The following is an 18556-nucleotide window of genomic DNA, read 5'->3' as shown; positions in this document are numbered from 1 at the left end:
CATGTTGCAGCTGTACGAGATTGATTGATTCTTTTAATGACCACACAGCCAGGCTGGTGGAATTTGTTATGCCAATGCCAATGCAGCACATAAAAAAAAAGAATACAAACATGACAATACTAAAGAACTTTAACATGAAAACATCCCCCCACAATGGTTCCCATTATGAGGGAAGGCACAAAGTCCAGTTCCCAACCCCAGTTCCCCCATAGTCGGGCCTATTGAGGCCTCCACAGTTGCCTCTAAGGAGGCCCGATGTTCCAGGCCGTTCTTGCCGGGTGATGTTGTTCCGGCGTTGGGAGAGTCCTCTCAGCGGCATGGGAACCCTGGAAACGGCCGCCTCCTTACTTGAGACCGTGGCTTCCGGAGCCGACAAGGCCGCGCCCGAATGGAGCTCAACTGGCAATCTCATCGAGAGATCCCAGGCTCCCGATGGAAAGTTCAGCACCGCCGCCCGCAGCCGCTCCACAGACCCGCAGCTCCGCAACGGACCCAGCTCACCGGAGTTCCAGCTCAGCGACCCAGGCAAGGCACCGCCCGCCCCGCAATGGCGCTCCAGCGCTGCATCGCCGTCCTCAGACCCGCAGCTCCGCCGATGCCGGTACCGCCGATGCCGCCGCCGATGCCGGTGCCGCCGATGCCGATGCCGAGGTTCTGGGCGGTCCCCTCAGGAAATGCCGCTCCAGGCCCGCTGTTAGGCCGCGAGGACGGGTCGAGAGTGCAGCCCGGAGAAAAGCTGCATCTCCGACCAGGTAGGGACCCTGAAAATTAGTTTCTCCCTTCCCCCCCCCCCCTCCCCCACACATAAAAAAGCTAGAACTCCTAAAACAAAACACTAAACTAACTAAAAATAAGGAAAAAAGATGAAAGGACAGGACAGCTGCTGGCTGGGCAACCGTGCACAGGACAGCGCCCCCTCTGTTTGGTGTTGGTGAGTCTCCATGTGTAATGTATGCAGTTCTGGTGGCCATGCTAGAAGAAGGATGTGATTAAGCTGGAGTGGGTGCAAAAAAGACTCACAAGGAAGTTGCTGGAAATGGAGAGTGTGAATTAGAAGGAGAGACTGGATAGACTGGGACACTTCTCTGGAGCAAATTGGGTTGAGCGGGACCTTATAGAGGTTTGTGAAATCAAGATGGATTGATAGGCTGGAGGGTCATATTCTTTTTCCCAGAGTAGGGGAGTTCAAAACTAGAGGATATAAGTTGAAGGTAAAAGGGGAAGGATTTAACTGTGACCTAATGGGCAGGATTTCCACAGGTTGGTGGGTTTATGGAATGAGCTGCCACAGGAAGTGGTTGAGGCAGGTACAGTTACAATGTTTGAAAGATCATTTGGACAGGTTCATGGATTTAGAGGGATATGGGCCAAATGCAGAACTAGTGTAGCACAGAACTTTGTTCGGCATGGACGGGTTGTGCAGAATGGCATATTTCCATGCTGAATGATAGTGTAATACATTGCACAAGTTTTTACGGTGGTTGATATTGAAATAAAATAAACTTAAAGATCTTCAAATAGCATTGAAGAACATGTAACAATCTGCATCACTATGGTCTGGGTAATAGAAATGTAGCAAAGATCCGTTGGAATTTCACAAAAAATGGCTGCAGCAAAAATGGAGGCATTAGTTGAAGTTTTTCCTTAGCTTCCAGAACATCAGCCACATTGTCAATGTTTTTGGTCCAATATGTCTAGATTCTGTATTTTACATAGATGCATAGATAAATAGACAATAGGTGCAGGAGTAGGTCATTCGACCCTTCAAGCAGCACTGCCATTCAATGTGATCATGTCTGATCCACATTCAGTACCCCGTTCCTACCTTCTCCCCATATCCCTTGTTTCCGCTATCCCTAAAAACTCCATCTAACTCTCTATTGAATGCATCCAGTGAATCGGCCTCCACTGCCTTCTGAGACAGAGAATTCCACAAATGCACAACTCTGTGTGAAAATGTTTTTCCTCACCTCAGTTCTAAATGGCCTACTCCTTATTCTTAAACTGTGGCCGCTGGTTCTGGACTCCCTCAACATAGGGAAAATGTTTCTTGCATTTAGCGTGACCAATCCTTTACTAATTTTATATGTTTTATTTTTACACAGAGCAGAAGATGTCAGAGGAGGTGGTGGAAGCTGATATAATAGCACTGATTAAGAGTAATTAAGAGAGGCACGAACAGGAATGGAGTGGTATATATACTATATACAGGAAGATGGGGATAGTTTAAGATTAGAACATACAATACACCAAACTGAGACCAGTATTTTCATTTACTTAACAATTCCCTTTGTTATCTCTAGGTTTTCAGATTTACTGAATTTATCCCATGCACTCATAATCAAATCTTTATCAAATCTGGCGTGCAAGCCTATGGTATCTGTGTCTGACCTACACAAAGTCCTGTTCACCTATTGACGTACTCTTTAATACAATGGTTAAGCAACAAATAATTCTAAATTCTATATTTTCAAAACTGTTATGATTTCTCTTTCATTCTTCTGAACTGAGAATACAGATCTATCTGTTGTGTCTGTTTATGAGAGGACAGCCCTTTCATCCCAGGAATTAGCCTTATGAATCAGTTTTGGACAGCCTCCAATGCAAAAATCTTTTTAAAATATCTATATACTATGAAAACTCTCATCTTGTTTGTTTGTATGCGTGCGTGGATGTGATATCCCAAAACCCTCCAAAACGGTACACGCTAGCGCTACAATTTTTGGCCCACCTTGCCATTATCCTGGGATGTAAATGAAACAAGTTTCATTTGGATTGATGTTATATTTTACAAGTTATTGACATTTTAAACTTCACAAAAACACTTTTTAAATGACGTTTCCACTTGCCCTGCTCGACAGCTGCATTACAAGGATGTCACAATGGGATCCCGAATCTCATTTACATAAATAAAATCGAATTTCAAAAAAACTTCGCTTTAATCAAATTCTTCCATTTTCTTTAACAGCTAACTGTGTTTAGGTTGTTTTAAAGCAAATTTGTAATTTTCATTGTGGGATAGGGGGGAGGTGAGGAGTGGGGGAGCAGGGGGATAGAGGGAGAGGAGGGCTGTAGGGAGGGAGAGGGAGGGGAGAGTGGGGGAGTTTGGATAAAGGGAGAGGAGGGGGGGGAAGCGGGAGAGGTAGGGAGTGGGGAGGGGGGGGGAGTGGGAGAGGTAGGGAGTGGGGGATAGAGGAAGAGGAGGGCAGTTGGGGAGGTGAGGAGGGACAGTGGGGGAGTGGGGGGGGGGGAGGTGAGGAGTGGAGGAGCGGGGAGATAGAGGCAGAGGAGGGGGGTATGGAGGGGAGAGGGGTTAGGGAGGGAGGGAGTGACAAGGGTAGGGGAAAGGTAGGAGGGAGGGAGGGAGGGTAGGAGGAGAGGGGAAAGAAGAGGGAGGGTGAAGAGGAGGGGGAGGGAGTGCTGGGGGAATGGAGGATAGGGGTAGGAAGAGGGATGGAGAGGCGCCGTTGGGGGAGGGTTGCAGTGACTCAAGTCACAACGGGGAACTTTGGTGTCACAACGGGAACCCCTCAGCCATGCCTGCGCAGTTGGGGGCATGGGTCAGTGGTGGAATATAACGGGTCCGCACCTGGTCTAGTGGCTCCATAGAATTATGCACCGTAGTCCAGGCGTGGACTCAGCAACACCCTCAGCCCTGTATAATTGAAACAATACTTTGCAATTTGCAAAATACTGAAAATATTGGGGGTGAAAATGACTTCAGGACAGTTTGTTAGGAAAATGAAGGAAATGGTAACAGAATACTTATACAGCTGAGTGAGTATAATTTTATGGAGGAGAAATTGTGTTCAACCAATTGATGACTTCTTTGACAAAGTAACTAGCATGTTAGATACCAAGGAAGCCAATGGATGTAGCAAATTTTGTTATACAAAATTTAGTCCTTGAAGTGCCCCATAAAAGATTACCACATTAGATAAGCACCTGTGGACTTGAACGTAATAGGTTAAGTCCAGGGGGTCAGATATGGGGCTTTATGTGTGGGCCAGATATATTGTCAGTGCAGAGGGGCTAGTAGGAGCAAGACCAAGTGTGCATCCAGAGTCAAGGTCTGGAATAGTACTAGGTGTGCAGTCAAAACTGGGACAATGGGAGTGTTCAGTACTGGGAACCTAAGCAGGTAAGCAGCTATGATCAGGGTAGAATGGGGGGCCAGGTGTCAGGCTGGACTCGGGGTCAGGAATGAGAGAAGGTATGCAACTGGAGTCAGGGCCAGGAGTAGTACCAGATGTGCAGTGAGACCCAGGTTGGTCAACATGGGCCAAGTGTTTGATTATAATCTGATTTCCATACATGAATATACTAAGATCATTCAAGTACTGCACCTGTTAATCAGAGCCTGGCTCTACTGTGGAATGTAATTAGGAATGTAATTTAGTCTCACTTTATTCATAGCTAATCCAAGTTAGAGCATAAATATTGCATTCAAGTGTAAGTTAAAAGACTCGTATGCACCAGATTACACAATTTCAAGGTGAAAACTGCAAAAGCTCCATACCACACCCCCCTCCCACATCCAGCCCCCCCCCCCCCCCCCCCCCCCGGTCGCTATGCTCCCTCTGGCTTGGTCTCTCGCAATTTCTTACTCCCTGCTCCCAATGTTGGCAGCCCTGCATTGCAATCTCTCCCCCATTTGGTGGATACTTTGAGATTTCTCTTTGTTGAAATGCATGACCACATAAATTGATCACACAATGAACTGTATTTGCCAAGTATTCAACCACTCACTCATCATAACTCTATCCTGTTGCAGAGTCCAAATATCCTCATTTCAACATACCCTTTGAATATGTTATTTTTATTTAGCAGCTATGTGTCTATGAGAACATTCATTATTTTAGGATTGCAGCTTAGAATCACAGGCCACATGCTCCAAAATATCCATAGCAGTTCCCAATTACTTTCATTTTCCTGCAGCCAAACAAATTACTTTTCAAGTGCTGAGAAAATTTTCCTTTTGTAGTGCCGTATTGACTCTGTATCCGTCATTCTTACAGGTAGCGAATACCATTTTTATTACACTGCAGAAAAAAATGTAATGTCGCTAGTTTGAAAGATGTACTCGTGAGAAAAATCTTTAAACCCCAGATCCTTGAACTTTCTGCAAATGGGAGCAGATTCCACATACCCTATCTAAACACATCATGGTCTGGTACATTTCCATCAAACCTCCTGTCAATTTTCTTCATGCCACAGAAAACAATTCCAGAGGTACCAGTTAAACCTTGGACCTTGAATCCCTCATCTCCAGTACTAGTAGGTAGACAAAAATGCTGGAGGAAACTCAGCGGGTGAGGAGTGAAGGAATAGGTGACGTTTCGGGTCGAGACCCTTCTTCAGACTGATGCGGAGGTGGGGGAAACGGGAAGAAGAAAGGAAGAGGTGGAGACAGTGGGCTGTGGGTGAGCTGGGAAGGGGAGGGGAAGGAGGGAGAAAGCAAGGATTACCTGAAATTGGAGAAGTCAATGTTCATACCGCTGGGGTGCAAACTGCCCAAGCGAAATATGAGGTGCTGCTCCTCCAATTTGCGGTGGGACTCACTCTGGCCATGGAGGAGGCCCAGGACAGAAAGGTCGGATTCGGAATGGGAGGGGGAGTTGAAGTGTTCAGCCACCGGGGAGATCAGGTTGGTTAGTGCGAACCGAGCGGAGCTGTTGGGCGAAGTGATCGCCAAGCCTAAGCTTGGTCTCACCGATGTAGAGCAGCTGACACCTAGAGCAGCGGATGCAATAGATGAGGTTGGAGGAGGTGCAGGTGAACCTCTGCCTCACTTGGAAAGACTGTTTGGGTTCTTGGATGAAGTCAAGGGGGGAGGTAAAGCGACAAGTGTAGCATTTCTTGCGGTTGCAAGGGAAGGTACCGGGAGAGGGGGTGATTTGGATGGGATGGGAAGAATTGACCAGGGAGTTACGGAGGGAGATGGGAAGATGTGGCCAGTGGTGGGATCCCGTTGGTGGCATCACTCTGCACCTAGAGCGAGGTAAAAGGCAAACCTTTCATGCAAAGTGAGAAGTTATTAGTTTTAAGGAATAACTTGTCTGGGTTGTCTGGTAAAAAGGCCGGGTTTTAAACTAAATACAGGCTTGAACAGAACTAATGTTAAGCAGTAATTAAACCAAAGCTTTGTAGGCTCCATTGCTCTTTGGACCCAAGATATTTCTTCTCACTTGGGCAGCTTTCAAACTGGGAATATAATACAGCAGCTTCCTGTTAACAGAAATCGAGTCATTCAGCACCAATTAATCATGCAGAAATGGGCTGGTGGGAGAGATATTTTAGTGAAGTACATAATCAAGAGTATGGTGAACTGCTCTATCTAACCTTTATTCTTTAACCCCTGGGTCTTGATAGAACAGAAAAGTGGAAGCCTAATTCCACCTTCCATTATGATATCCACTATGACAAGATCTGATGCCATTCATCAGCACTAAAAGTTTTTCCCGGTGCACCAAGAGCTTGCCAAATGTCCTACTTGTCGGGTAATGAGACCCAAATCCATGCCACCTCCAAAATAAAAAGAAACAATGTAGAGCAATGACATTTCAGCAGAAGTATTGTGGGTTCCACTGTCCTTTAGTCTTCAGATTTTCCTTCTTCTTGGAAAGACAATTATACCTGTATCTAAAACTCTGATCTTGTGCTCTTCCGGTTTGCGCGGTTTTTCTATTTATGCAAAAATGGTACGCGTTAGCGCTACAATTTTTTGCCAGGTTACTCGCCGTTCTCCTGTGCTGCGAGTGCAATACGTTTTGTTCCGATTGGTGGTAAATTGTAAAAGGTCTCGAGGTTTTAAAATCTTAAAAACCGCGCCTGTGCAGATTCCTTCAGTCAGCGCCACGCAGATTGGTCTCTTCTGTCAGACAATGCCTCGGCTGGGATGGCGACGCCCCTTCCTGCCCCACTGGCGGCAGTATCCCGCCTCACTCACAAACTCCTGAGTGGTGAGTGGTGCAATATTGCATTGGGGGGACCGGTTGCATTGGGGGAACAGGTGAGTGGTGGAATATTGCATTGGGGAACGGGTTGCGGTGGGGGACCAGACCTCCCGTGTGACAGGGACCCAACGGATCCCGCTTATTCTAGTCCTGTTTAAAACTATGGGGCTGAAGATATACATTCCTGCATTGATCTTGTTCGACACAAACACCCAAGGGTTCTCCACAAATCGGTGTATCCGAATCAGAATCAGAATCACACTTTATTCGTTAAGTATGTTTTGCAACATACGAGGAATTTCATTGGCAGGGTCAGTCGTACAATTAAAAGCAACAGATCACTCAAAAAACACATTTTAACATGAACATTCACCACAGTGACTCCTACACATTCCTCACTGTGGTGGAAGGCGAAATAAAGTTCAAGTCTCTTCCTTTGTTCTTCCTCGATCGTGGGCCTCGAGCCCCTGTTGACGGGATGATCTTGCCTCCGGTAGCCAGCGGCGTTCGGGCCCTCCGCGTCGAGGCGATCAAGGTCTCGCATCGGGAGGGGATGTCAGCTCCCCCTCGCCGGGCGATCGAACCTCGCGTCGGGGCTGGTCGAGCCTTCCGCGACGTTGGAGCTCCCGATTAGCCTCACCCGAGACTGCGAGGCTTTGTTGGCGATTCCGCGGTGGGAGCGATCCCAGGCAACGGATTAGCTCCGATGTTAAGTCCGCGCCCCACGGTGGGGCTCACGACAGTCCGAGGAGGCTTCCAGCTCCATCGATGGTAGGCCGCAGAGCCCGGACAATGTGATCCGAAAATTGATCACATCTCCGGGAGGGTAGGAGCTTGAAAAAAGGTTTCCTCCGACCCCCTCCCCCCACATAAAACAAACCGAAGAACATTAAAACAAACTTTTAACGCACTAAAAAATAACAAAAAGAAAGAAAATACGAACAGACTGCCGGCAGGGCAGCCATCTCCCCGGCGCCCCTGGTGGTATCCGCCCATTTTGAATGAATGAATAAGTCAATTAATATTTAATTTACTTTGTATAGTTGGGATTACTAATTTAGTATTTATTTTTTGTTTCTGGTGGTTTGCTGTTTTCAGAACTGTTTGAAGTCTTGGGGCAAAACTCATAAGCCTCATGGAAATGTTGTTTGAAGTGGTGTTTAATAGAGGCTTTGTGGCTGTGATCTTAACTTTAACATAATCATTATCGCATATCTGTTATACCAACGGTATCCTGTAGAATATCAAACTAAGTTTTTCATTGTAAATTGATCATCTTTGTTTTGTCAAATTTTGAAGAGGTCGTTACTTGACACATAATGAGCTAGGTTTTAATTAAAATTTAGAGCAGCATCTTTTGGGTTTTGAATAAAAACGTGAACATTAAAATTAAACACAGCTGTCTGATACATAGTCACAGTCAAAGTATGAGCTTTTTGTGCCTACCTGGCAGAAATAGGTGGATTTGTTTATTATTGCATAGGGTATTCTAACATTGAGACAATTGGTATTTTAGTCAGTGGTTTGAGTGGGGCATTGCTCTTGCTTTTCTATAAGGTAAAACAGTTGGATAGATCTTCTGAAGCCATAAGAGACACAAACAAGGGCATTTAATTGATATTTTAGTTTGTGGGGTTAGGAAGAGTAGGGGATTACGGTTCCGTGATGACTGCTAATATTGTAGAGTTTGTTCGCACTTATTGTAGAAGGGAAATTCAAACATTCAAACAAGTTAACAAACTTAAGTCAGAATGTGTTGCGAATATTGGCTGCTCAATGGAAAATGGCATTTAATGCATTGAAATGGAGAAAAGATTACTTTTCTGATATGTATCTCCTCACTATTCTTCTTGCTGGTTAACCCAAATCTGATTAGCCATTTGTTTCTAAAGGGCCTGTCCCACTTGGGCGACCTAATCCGCGAGTTCTGGCGAGTTTGCCCTTGACTCATACTCGCAGCATGGTCGACACAAGGTCATAGGAGGTCTTCGTAACTCTTCTTCATGCTCAAGAGCGGTCTCCGCGTACTTGAGGCCTCAGCTAGGTCGCAGCGTTTTTTTCAATATGTTGAAAATTGCCCGCAAGTAAAATAAGGTCGCCATGGAAAAAATCGATACTTTTTATACTCGTAGGTTTAGTCGTACTAGGTCGTAGTAGGTCGGCATGTTAGTCGTAGGTAATCGAGGGTAGTCGAAGGTAGTTGTAGATAGTCTTCATCATAGTCGAAGGGAGGTCGAAGGAGATCGAAGGAGGTCGTATTCACTCTCCACTATTCGGTCGGTGTCCAATTTTCCCGAAGTTAGTCGTAGCTAGTCGACGCTGGTCTTCAACATGGTCGAAGGAGGTCTTCTACATAGTCGAAGGAGGTCTTCAACATATCATTTTTTCAAACTCTTCTAATCTCGCCAATTAGGTCGCCCAAGTGGGACAGCCCCTTTAGTGGTGATCCTGTAATTTTGAATAGCGGAGATCTGAAAAAAACATGAGATCTGAAAATAATTCCTTTGCTTTGCTAATTCACATTAGACCTAGGTCAATGTATGTGACAGAATATTGTCTGGAACTGTGTAAAGATAAGGCCATACTGGGAAAATGTTAATGCAGTTGCAAAAAATATCTTGGGTTATAAAATCCCAAATACCTGTCCTGTGATGTATCTGGGCCGTATTAAAGATATTGTAAAAATAGAAGATACATATTTGATTAAAGTTTTGCTTGCAGCAAGTAAGAAGGCCATTACCAGGCAAGTGGCTTAATGAAAAAAGTCCAAAACAGGAACAGTGGTTAGAAATTGTGCGAGACATCTTCAATATGGAGAAATTGACATATTCCTTGAGAGTCAAGGAGAATTCATTTGAGAAGATCTGGGAAAAATGGTCCGTTTATTTGACACCAATTAGATAAATGCCGAGCTAGATATGGGAAGATTGTGTTATATAGAACTAGATGGTATGTTTGTATGAATATTGAATTATCTCCAGATAACTAATCAATGTAATGTTTTTTCTTTTTTCATTTTTTAAGTGAACCACACGGTCTTATTCCAATTTTTTATTTATTTACTTTTTTTTTTTCCCCTATCTACTTATTTTTTTATTTTGATTGCTTTTATTTATGGTGATGGTGTTGCACTCTTTTGTATATATCTCTGAAAAATCAATAAAAATGTAAGTGAAAAAAAAACAATTGTCCTTACGAAATGTATCATAGACCAGTCAGCACAGGACAGGTCCTTCGGCCCACGATGTCTGTGTCATACCAAGAACAATTCTCATCTGCTTGCACATAATCTATATCCCTCCATTCCCTGCATATCCATGTGCCTATTCTTGAACACCACTATTGTATCTACCTCCAGCAGAGTGTTTCAGGCACTCACCACCCTCTGCATCTCTTTTAAACTTTGCCTCTCTCACCTTAAAGCTATGGTCTCTATTCTTTGAAATTTCCACCGTGCTTAAAAGGTTTTGATTGTCAAACTTGCTAAGATATAGAAGGTAGGGAAGAGTTGACTGAATACATGATGTCCAATGTAAGAACCTTCTGAGGTTTAGCCAGGCGACAGGAAATGTATATCCATAATTATAACAATGGCATCTTTGTTCATTACAGTGGGGAACTTAGCTTTACGTTCAAACTTTAATGATAAATGGAGTCGGAGTAGGAGTAATCGAGGGAGGAGGAAGAAGATATTTGAACCCTACTTGCCAACCAGTGAAGTTTCAGCTGGCTTGAAAAGAGGAGAACTTGTGCAGGTAATTAATCACCTAATTGAAGAATAGTAAGTAGCATGCATTTTACTATTGGAATGAGGAATTAGATGTTGATCATATATATACATTAGTTGTTTTGTGTAGGTGATGATATTATGAAACCAGTAAATTAATTAATTAATATAATTTACTTGTGATATATGGATAATGATATTCACTTCACATGTGGAATTGAAAAATATAAGAGATGAAACTCATGCCATTGGAGTCATTGCAATCCAGGTATAACTGGTACATCTAAGACCACAGCACATGTCCTTCCCCTTTATCTTCCTTTCTTCTGTTGCTCAGCTCCTTTGCCATTGGCATCCCAATGGGAATCTCGCTGTGATTGGTAAATTGGCCAGGAGGTGTCACAAATCAGATGATTGTGCTGAAAATTCTCTGAGCCCAAAGGACTTATTGATTAATTATTTCTAACATTAACACATGATTAAACCAAATATTAAGTCAAATTTAATGTTGTTTATGTTGTATACAGTGCATTCAGAAAGTATTCAGACCCCTTCACTTTTTCCACATTTTGTTACGTTACAGCCTTATTCTAAAATGGATTAAATTTACTTTTTTTTATCATCAATCTACACACGATACCCCATAATAAAAAAGCGAAAACAGGTGTTTAGAAAATTTTGCAATGTAATTATGAATGAATGAATGAATAACTTTATTGGCCAAGTATTCACATACAAGGAATTTGCCTTGGTGCTCCGCCCACAAGTGACAACATGATATACAGTGACAGTTACAAATAATACATAAAACATTAACATTAATAATGAATTAAAAAGAAATAACTGAAATATCACATTTACATACAGTGGCTTGCAAAAGTATTCATACCCCTTGAACTTTTCCACATTTTGTCACGTTACAACCACAAACGTAAATGTATTTTATTGGGATTTTATGTGATAGACCAACACAAAGTGGCGCATAATTGTGAAGTGGAAGGAAAATGATACATGGTTTTCAAATTTTTTTACAAATAAAAAACTGAAAAGTGTGGCGTGCAAAAGTATTCAGCCCCCTTTACTCTGATACTCCTAAATAAAATCCAGTACAACCAATTGCCTTGAAGTCACCTAATTAGTAAATAGAGTCCACTTGTGTGTAATCTAATCTCAGTATAAATACAGCTGTTCTGCGAAGGCCTCAGAGGTTTGTTAGAGAACATTAGTGAACAAACAGCATCATGAAGCCCAAGGAACACATCAGACAGGTCAGGGATAAAATTGTGGAGAAGTTTAAAGCAGGGTTAGTTTATAAAAAAATATCCCAAGCTTTGAACATCTCACGGAGCACTGTTCAATCCATCATCCGAAAATGGAAAGAGTATGGCACAACTGCAAACCTACCAAGACATGGCCATCCACCTAAACTGACAGGCCGGGCAAGGAGAGCATTGATCAGAGAAGCAGCCAAGAGGCCCATGGTAGCTCTGGAGGAGCTGCAGAGATCCACAGCTCAGGTGGGAGAATCTGTCCACAGGACAGCTATTAGTCATGCACTCCACAAATCGGGTCTTTATGGAAGAGTGGCAAGAAGAAAGCCATTGTTGAAAAAAAGCCATAAGAAGTCCCGTTTGCAGTTTGCCACAAGCCATGTGCGGGACACAGCAAACATGTGAAGGAGGACGGTGCTCTGGTCAGATGAGACCAAAATTGAAGTTTTTGGCCTAAACGCAAAACGCTATGTGTGGCGGAAAACTAACACTGCACATCACCCTGAACACACACACCATCCCCACTTTGAAACATGGTGGTGGCAGCATCATGCTGTGGGGATGCTTTTCTTCAGCAGGGACAGGGAAGCTGGTCAGAGTTGATGGGAAGATGGATGGAGCCAAATACAGGGCAATCTTGGAAGAAAACCTGTTAGAGTCTGCAAAAGACTTGAGACTGGGGCGGAGGTTCACCTTCCAGCAGGACAACGACCCTAAACATACAGCCAGAGCTACAATGGAATAGTTTAGATCAAAGCATATTCATGTGTTAGAATGGCCCAGTCAAAGTCCAGACCTAAATCCAATTGAGAATCTCTGGCAAGACTTGAAAATTGCTGTTCACAGACGCTCTCCATCCAATCTGACTGAGCTTGAGCTATTATGCAAAGAAGAATGGGCAAAAATTTCAGTCTCTAGATGTGCAAAGCTGGTAGAGACATACCACAAAAGACTTGCAGCTGTAATTGCAGCGAAAGGTGGTTCTACAAAGTATTGACTCAGGGGGGCTGAATACCTTTGCACGCCACACTTTTCAGTTTTTTATTTGTAAAAAAATTTGAAAACCATGTATCATTTTCCTTCCACTTCACAATTATGCACCACTTTGTGTTGGTCTATCACATACAATCTCAATAAAATACATTTACGTTTGTGGTTGTAACGTGACAAAATGTGGAAAAGTTCAAGGGGTATGAATACTTTTGCAAGCCACTTATTTTGCAATATTTTGCAATATTCAGAGCCTTTGCTATGACACTCAAAATTGAGCTTAGGTTCATCCTGTTACCATTGATTATCCTTGAGATGTTTCTACAACTTGATTGGAGTCCACCAGTGTTCAATTAAATTGATTGAACATGATTTGGAAAGGCACACACCTGTCTATATAAGGTCCCACAGTTGCCATTGCATGTCAGAGCAAAACCCAAGCCATGAAGACGAAGGAATTGTCCGTAGACCTCCGAGACAGGATTGTGTCGAGACACAGACCTGGGGAAGGGTATAAAACAATTGCTACAGCATTGAGGTCCCGAAGAGCACAGTGGCCTCCGTCATTCTTAAATGGAAGAACTTTGGAACCACCTGGACTCTTCATAGAGCTGGCCGCCTGGCCAAACTGAGCAATCGGGGGAGAAGGGCTTTGGTCAGGGAGGTGATCAAGAACCCGATGGGCACTCTGACAGGGCTCCAGACTTCTTCTGTGGAGATGGGAGAACCTTCCAGAAGGACAACTATATCTGCAGCTCTCCACCAATCAGGCCTTTATGATAGAGTGGCCAGTGAGAAACCACTCCTCAGTAAAAGGCACATGACAGCCCACTAGGAGTTTGCCAAAAGGCATGAGAAACAAGATTCTCTGGTCTGATGAAACCAAGTTTTGGCCTGATTGCCAAGCGTCACATCTGGAGGAAACCACGCACCGCTCATCACCTGGCCAATACCATACCTACGGTGAAGCATGGTGGTGGCAGCATCATGCTGTGGGGATGATTTTCTGCGGCAGGAACTGGGAGAAACATAGAAAATAGGTGCAGGAGGCCATTCGACCCTTCGAGCCAGCACCGCCATTCATTGTGATTGATTGTCCCCACTGAATAACCCGTGCCTGGCTTCTCCCCATATCCCTTTATTCCACTAGCCCCTAGAGCTCTATCTAACTCTCTCTAAAATCCATCCAGTGACTTGGCCTCCACTGCCCTCTGTGGCAGGGAATTCCACAAATTCATAATTCTCTGGGTGAAAAAGTTTTTTCTCGCCTCAGTCTTAAATGGCTTCCCCTTTATTCTAATACTTTGACCCCCGGTTCTAGACTCGCCCAACATTGGGAACATTTTCCTGCATCTAGCTTGTCCAGTCCTTTTATAATTGTATATGTTTTTATAAGAACCCCCCTCATCCTTCTAAACTCCAGTGAATACAAGCCCAGTCTTTTCAATCTTTCCTCATATGACAGTCCCGCCATCCCAGGGATCAATCTCGTGAACCTAGGCTGCACTGCCTCAATCACAAGGATGTCCTTCCTCAAATTAGACCAAAACTGGACACAATACTCCAGATGTGGTCTCACCAGAGCCCTGTGCAACTGCAGAAGAACCTCTTTACTCCTGTACTGAAATCCTCTTGTTATGAAGGCCAACATTCCATTAGCTTTCTTCACTGCCTGCTGTACCTGCACGCCAACTTTTAGTGATTAGTGTACAAGGACGCCCAGGTCTCGCTACACCCCCCCCCCCCTTGCCTAACCTAACCCCATTGAGATAATAATCTACCCCCTTGTTTTTGTCGCCAAAGTGGATAACCTCACATTTATCTATATTATACTGCATCTGCCACGCATCTACCCACTCACTCAACCTGTCCAGGTCACCCTGGAACCTCCTAACATCCTCTTCACAGTTCACACTGCCACCCAGCTTTGTGTCATCCACAAACTTGCTAGTAGTAATTCCCTCTTCCAAATCATTAATATATATGGTAAGCAGTTGCGGCCCCAACACCGAGCCTTACGGCACTCCACTCGCCACTGCCTGCCATTCTGAAAAGGGCCCGTTCACTCCTACTCTTTGCTTCCTGTCTGCCAACCAATTTTCTATCCATGCCAACAGCCGACCCCCAATACCATGTGCCATAATTTTAGTCACCAGTCTCCCGTGCGGGGCCTTATCAAAGGCTTTCTGAAAGTCTAGATACACTACATCCACTGGCACCCCTTCAACCATTTTACTTGTCACATCCTCAAAAAATTCCAGAAGATTAGTCAGGCATGATTTCCCTTTCATAAATCCATGTTGACTTGGACTAATCCTTTTACTGCTATCCAAATGCCCCATTATATGCCTCTTTAATAATTGACTCCAGCATCTTTCCCACCACCGAAGTCAGGCTAACTGGTCTGTAATTCCCCGTTTTCTCTCGCGCTCCTTTCTTGAAAAGTGGGATAACGTTAGCTGTCCTCCAATCCACAGGAACTGATCCTGAATCGATCGAACATTGGAAAATAATCACCAATGCGTCTTCTATTTCTAGAGCCACTTCCCTGAGGACCCTGGGATGCAGACCATCAGGCTCCGGGGATTTATCATCCTTCAGTCCATTAGCCCACCCAATACTATTTCTCGCCTAATGAAAATTTCCTTCACTTTCTCTACCCCCTTAGATCCTCTGTCCTCCAGTACACCTGGGAGATTGTTTGTGTCTTCCATAGTGAAGACAGATCCGAAGTATCTATTCAACTCTTCTGCCATTTCCTTGTTAACCATAATAATTTCACCCGTGTCTGCCTTCAAGGGACCCACATATCTAAAGAAGTTTTTAAAGTGTTGCCAGCTTATTTTAGAAGTGTTTGAGAAGTTTAAGATACAGGGAACTTTTAATTTGGCCTCTTGTTTAATTGTTTCAGTTTTATTTTTATTTCTGCATTTTCACATTGTTCTTATGCTTATATGAATGTTTGACATTACCTTGCGAGACTTGGTCAGTTCTTTGGATTTATAGCCAGTGCTTCAAAATGTGTATGGTTGGGAAAATTAAGACCATAATTTTTATTGGCTTTTACAGGGTGCGCTGAGAATTAATCCTAAAAAGTATCATGACGCCTTTATTCCAGCCACTGTAAGTATAATTACATTGGTTTTCAAAAAGCCTTTTCAGAGCAAATTATTATTTATAATTTGTGTGCTTAGTTTCTAAAGTACACTTTATATTAGAAGTTGAAATAAATATTTACATTGTTATGAACATTGTATAATAGATACTGATTGTGATTTTAATATGTCGAATAAAGGTCAGAAACAATATATTGTGCAAAACCCGTAATAGATTTTCATCTGTACAAACTGACTTGCATTTGTATATTTAATTCTGCAAATATTGAGAGGAAGACAAGTAAGTCTTCTTAAAATAGTCATTAGCAGAATATACATATTTGGTGACAGCATTAATTATCAGTATGGTTCCCCCCCCCCCCCCCCACACGCACACACACAATCAGTCTGAAGAAGGGTCCCAATCTGAAACGTCACCTATCCTTGTTCTCCAGAGATGCTGCCTGACCCGCTGAGTTACTCCAGCACTTTGTATCCTTGACATTTCATGTTTTCTTTTGTGGTTTCAAGAAAATGATGCGTGTGTAAATCCTTTGGGCTCTAGTCCTCCTTTTTTTTTAACATTAATACAATATACAATACCATTTATTTGTCATTTGAACCTCACATGAGGTTCTAACGAAATTTGGTTTCTACAGTCCTACAAGAAAAGAACCAAGACACACACCAACACAATTTACACAAACATCCATCACAGTGAATCTCCTCCTCACTGTGATGGAAGGCAAAGTCTTGTCTCTCCCCTGCTCTCCATTCTTCTCCCGATGTCAAAGTCAAAGCCCCCGGTGGGCGCTAGCAAGTCCGCGGCCATTTAAAGCCGCGCCGGGCGATGTAAGGCCCTGCTCCGGGTCTTGATGTTGGAGCCCCCGGCGGGCGCTAGCAAGTCCCGCGGCTGTTTAAGCCGCGCCGGGCAATGTACGGCCCTGCTCCAGGTCACTTTCAACCCCGCAATTCGGGTGGGAGAAGTCGCCGTTGCCGGTGCCCCCGCAAAGCAGTCTCCCACCGAGGACCCGCGAGCTCCCGGTGTCACCATCCACCGGAGTCAGGTCGCAGCCGCGCGCCACCGCAGCTCTCCACGCTCCGAACTCTCCACGCTCCGAAGCTGGCCAGCCCCACGATGGTAGGTCCGCAGCTCCGCAGGCTCCGTGACTTGAGCCCCCAGGTCGTTCCGGTTGGAGGCCGCTCCACGGCGCCAGGCCCCAACGACAACGGAGACCCGACAGGGAAAAGGTCGGGTCCCCGTGCAGGGAAGAGATTTAAACGTTTCCCCCACCCACCCCCCGCCCCCCACACATACACATTTAAAAGCCCACTACAAACTATACCCTCAATGGGACAATTTTTATTAAAAAAAGGCAGACAGACTGCAGAGGCCACTGCGTCGTCGGTCGCTTGCCGCCCACCCACTTTTGAATTTAGCATATTTCCCATTTAATTGCGATAACTGAAAAAATGAGGCAGAATGTTATGTTTCATGGCCAGGGTGCTCTTCAGTAGCATCTTCCTGGTTCCACTGGTATTGTATGCAAGAAGTACTCTTTTTCAGGGCATAGCACTACTATGTTTCTCCAATTTAAAGCAAAATCTAATGGGACAATCAAAATGAGATTTTATTTATAGATGGAATGGTCAACTGCCTAAAAAGTGAGCAATTTAGCTCACATGGCTTTGAGTCATTTTCTCCTTAATCTCGTAGTATTTTTGAGTATCTTATTTTTGTCAAATTTCAAATTTTGGAAAATGATACACAGTTTTGGTGTAACTCAACATTCCTGGAGAGCATGGATAGGTGATGTTTCGGGTTGGGGCCCTTTTCCAGGCATGCTGCCTGACCAGCCTAGTTACTCCAGCACTTTTTGTCTTTTTTACTGTAAACCTGTTTCTACATATTAGTCTACATCTTGCTGCTATTATGTTATGTTCAAACATTATTTCGATCATTTTTTCTTTCTCAGGATGGAACTCGAGATATTTTTATCGATGGTGTCATTCCTCGAAATAGAGCTTTGAATGGTGATGTTGTGGTGGTAAAGCTTCTGCCCAGGGAGCAGTGGAAAGTAAGTTTTAGATCTGGAATGAAAATCAATATTTTTCTCTTCCTCTCATCATCTATGGACACATTCTATCCAGGGGTTGCAATATATATAGACAATAGACAATCGACAATAGACAAGTTTTAGCAAGTAACTAGTTTGTATTTGCTGGCGGGTAATAAATTTCATATCTCATGATTAGTATTTTACAAGCAGATGCTGTAGTATCTTTAGAGTAAAATTCTGGCATCCTGGGAACATTGGTAGGGCTGGACTTTTGGATGTTTTTCTTATTGATATCTCAACATGCTTTGGATTTGCTTCTTTCTGGATGTTCCACAGCAGTGTTTTTGATTTACCAGTTGCATTTAAAGGAAGCAAGAACATCAGGCAAGGTGAGTTGAGAGGCAGTGAGAGTGAGATCCCCTTGGGTTTAAAAGGAGAGTGGGAATAGGCATCCCGT

At 43.8% G+C, this 18556-nt stretch overlaps 1 protein-coding gene across 3 annotated transcripts in view; it reads left to right on the top strand.

Annotated features, from left to right (window-relative positions):
* Window positions 1-18556, top strand: part of dis3l2 (DIS3 like 3'-5' exoribonuclease 2) — a 188196-nt gene that overhangs the window by 27489 nt on the left and 142151 nt on the right. For all 3 annotated transcript variants that reach the window (XM_033031333.1, XM_033031335.1, XM_033031334.1), the window contains exons 3-5: window positions 10569-10711; window positions 16014-16067; window positions 18016-18117. In XM_033031333.1, coding sequence (XP_032887224.1) covers window positions 10569-10711; window positions 16014-16067; window positions 18016-18117 — 299 coding nt within the window. The remainder of the gene's footprint in view (window positions 1-10568; window positions 10712-16013; window positions 16068-18015; window positions 18118-18556) is intronic.

The sequence above is a fragment of the Amblyraja radiata genome, chromosome 13, assembly GCF_010909765.2.
Source record: "Amblyraja radiata isolate CabotCenter1 chromosome 13, sAmbRad1.1.pri, whole genome shotgun sequence".
NCBI classification, from domain to species: domain Eukaryota; kingdom Metazoa; phylum Chordata; class Chondrichthyes; order Rajiformes; family Rajidae; genus Amblyraja; species Amblyraja radiata.
This window is presented reverse-complemented; position numbering and strand designations above follow the sequence as displayed.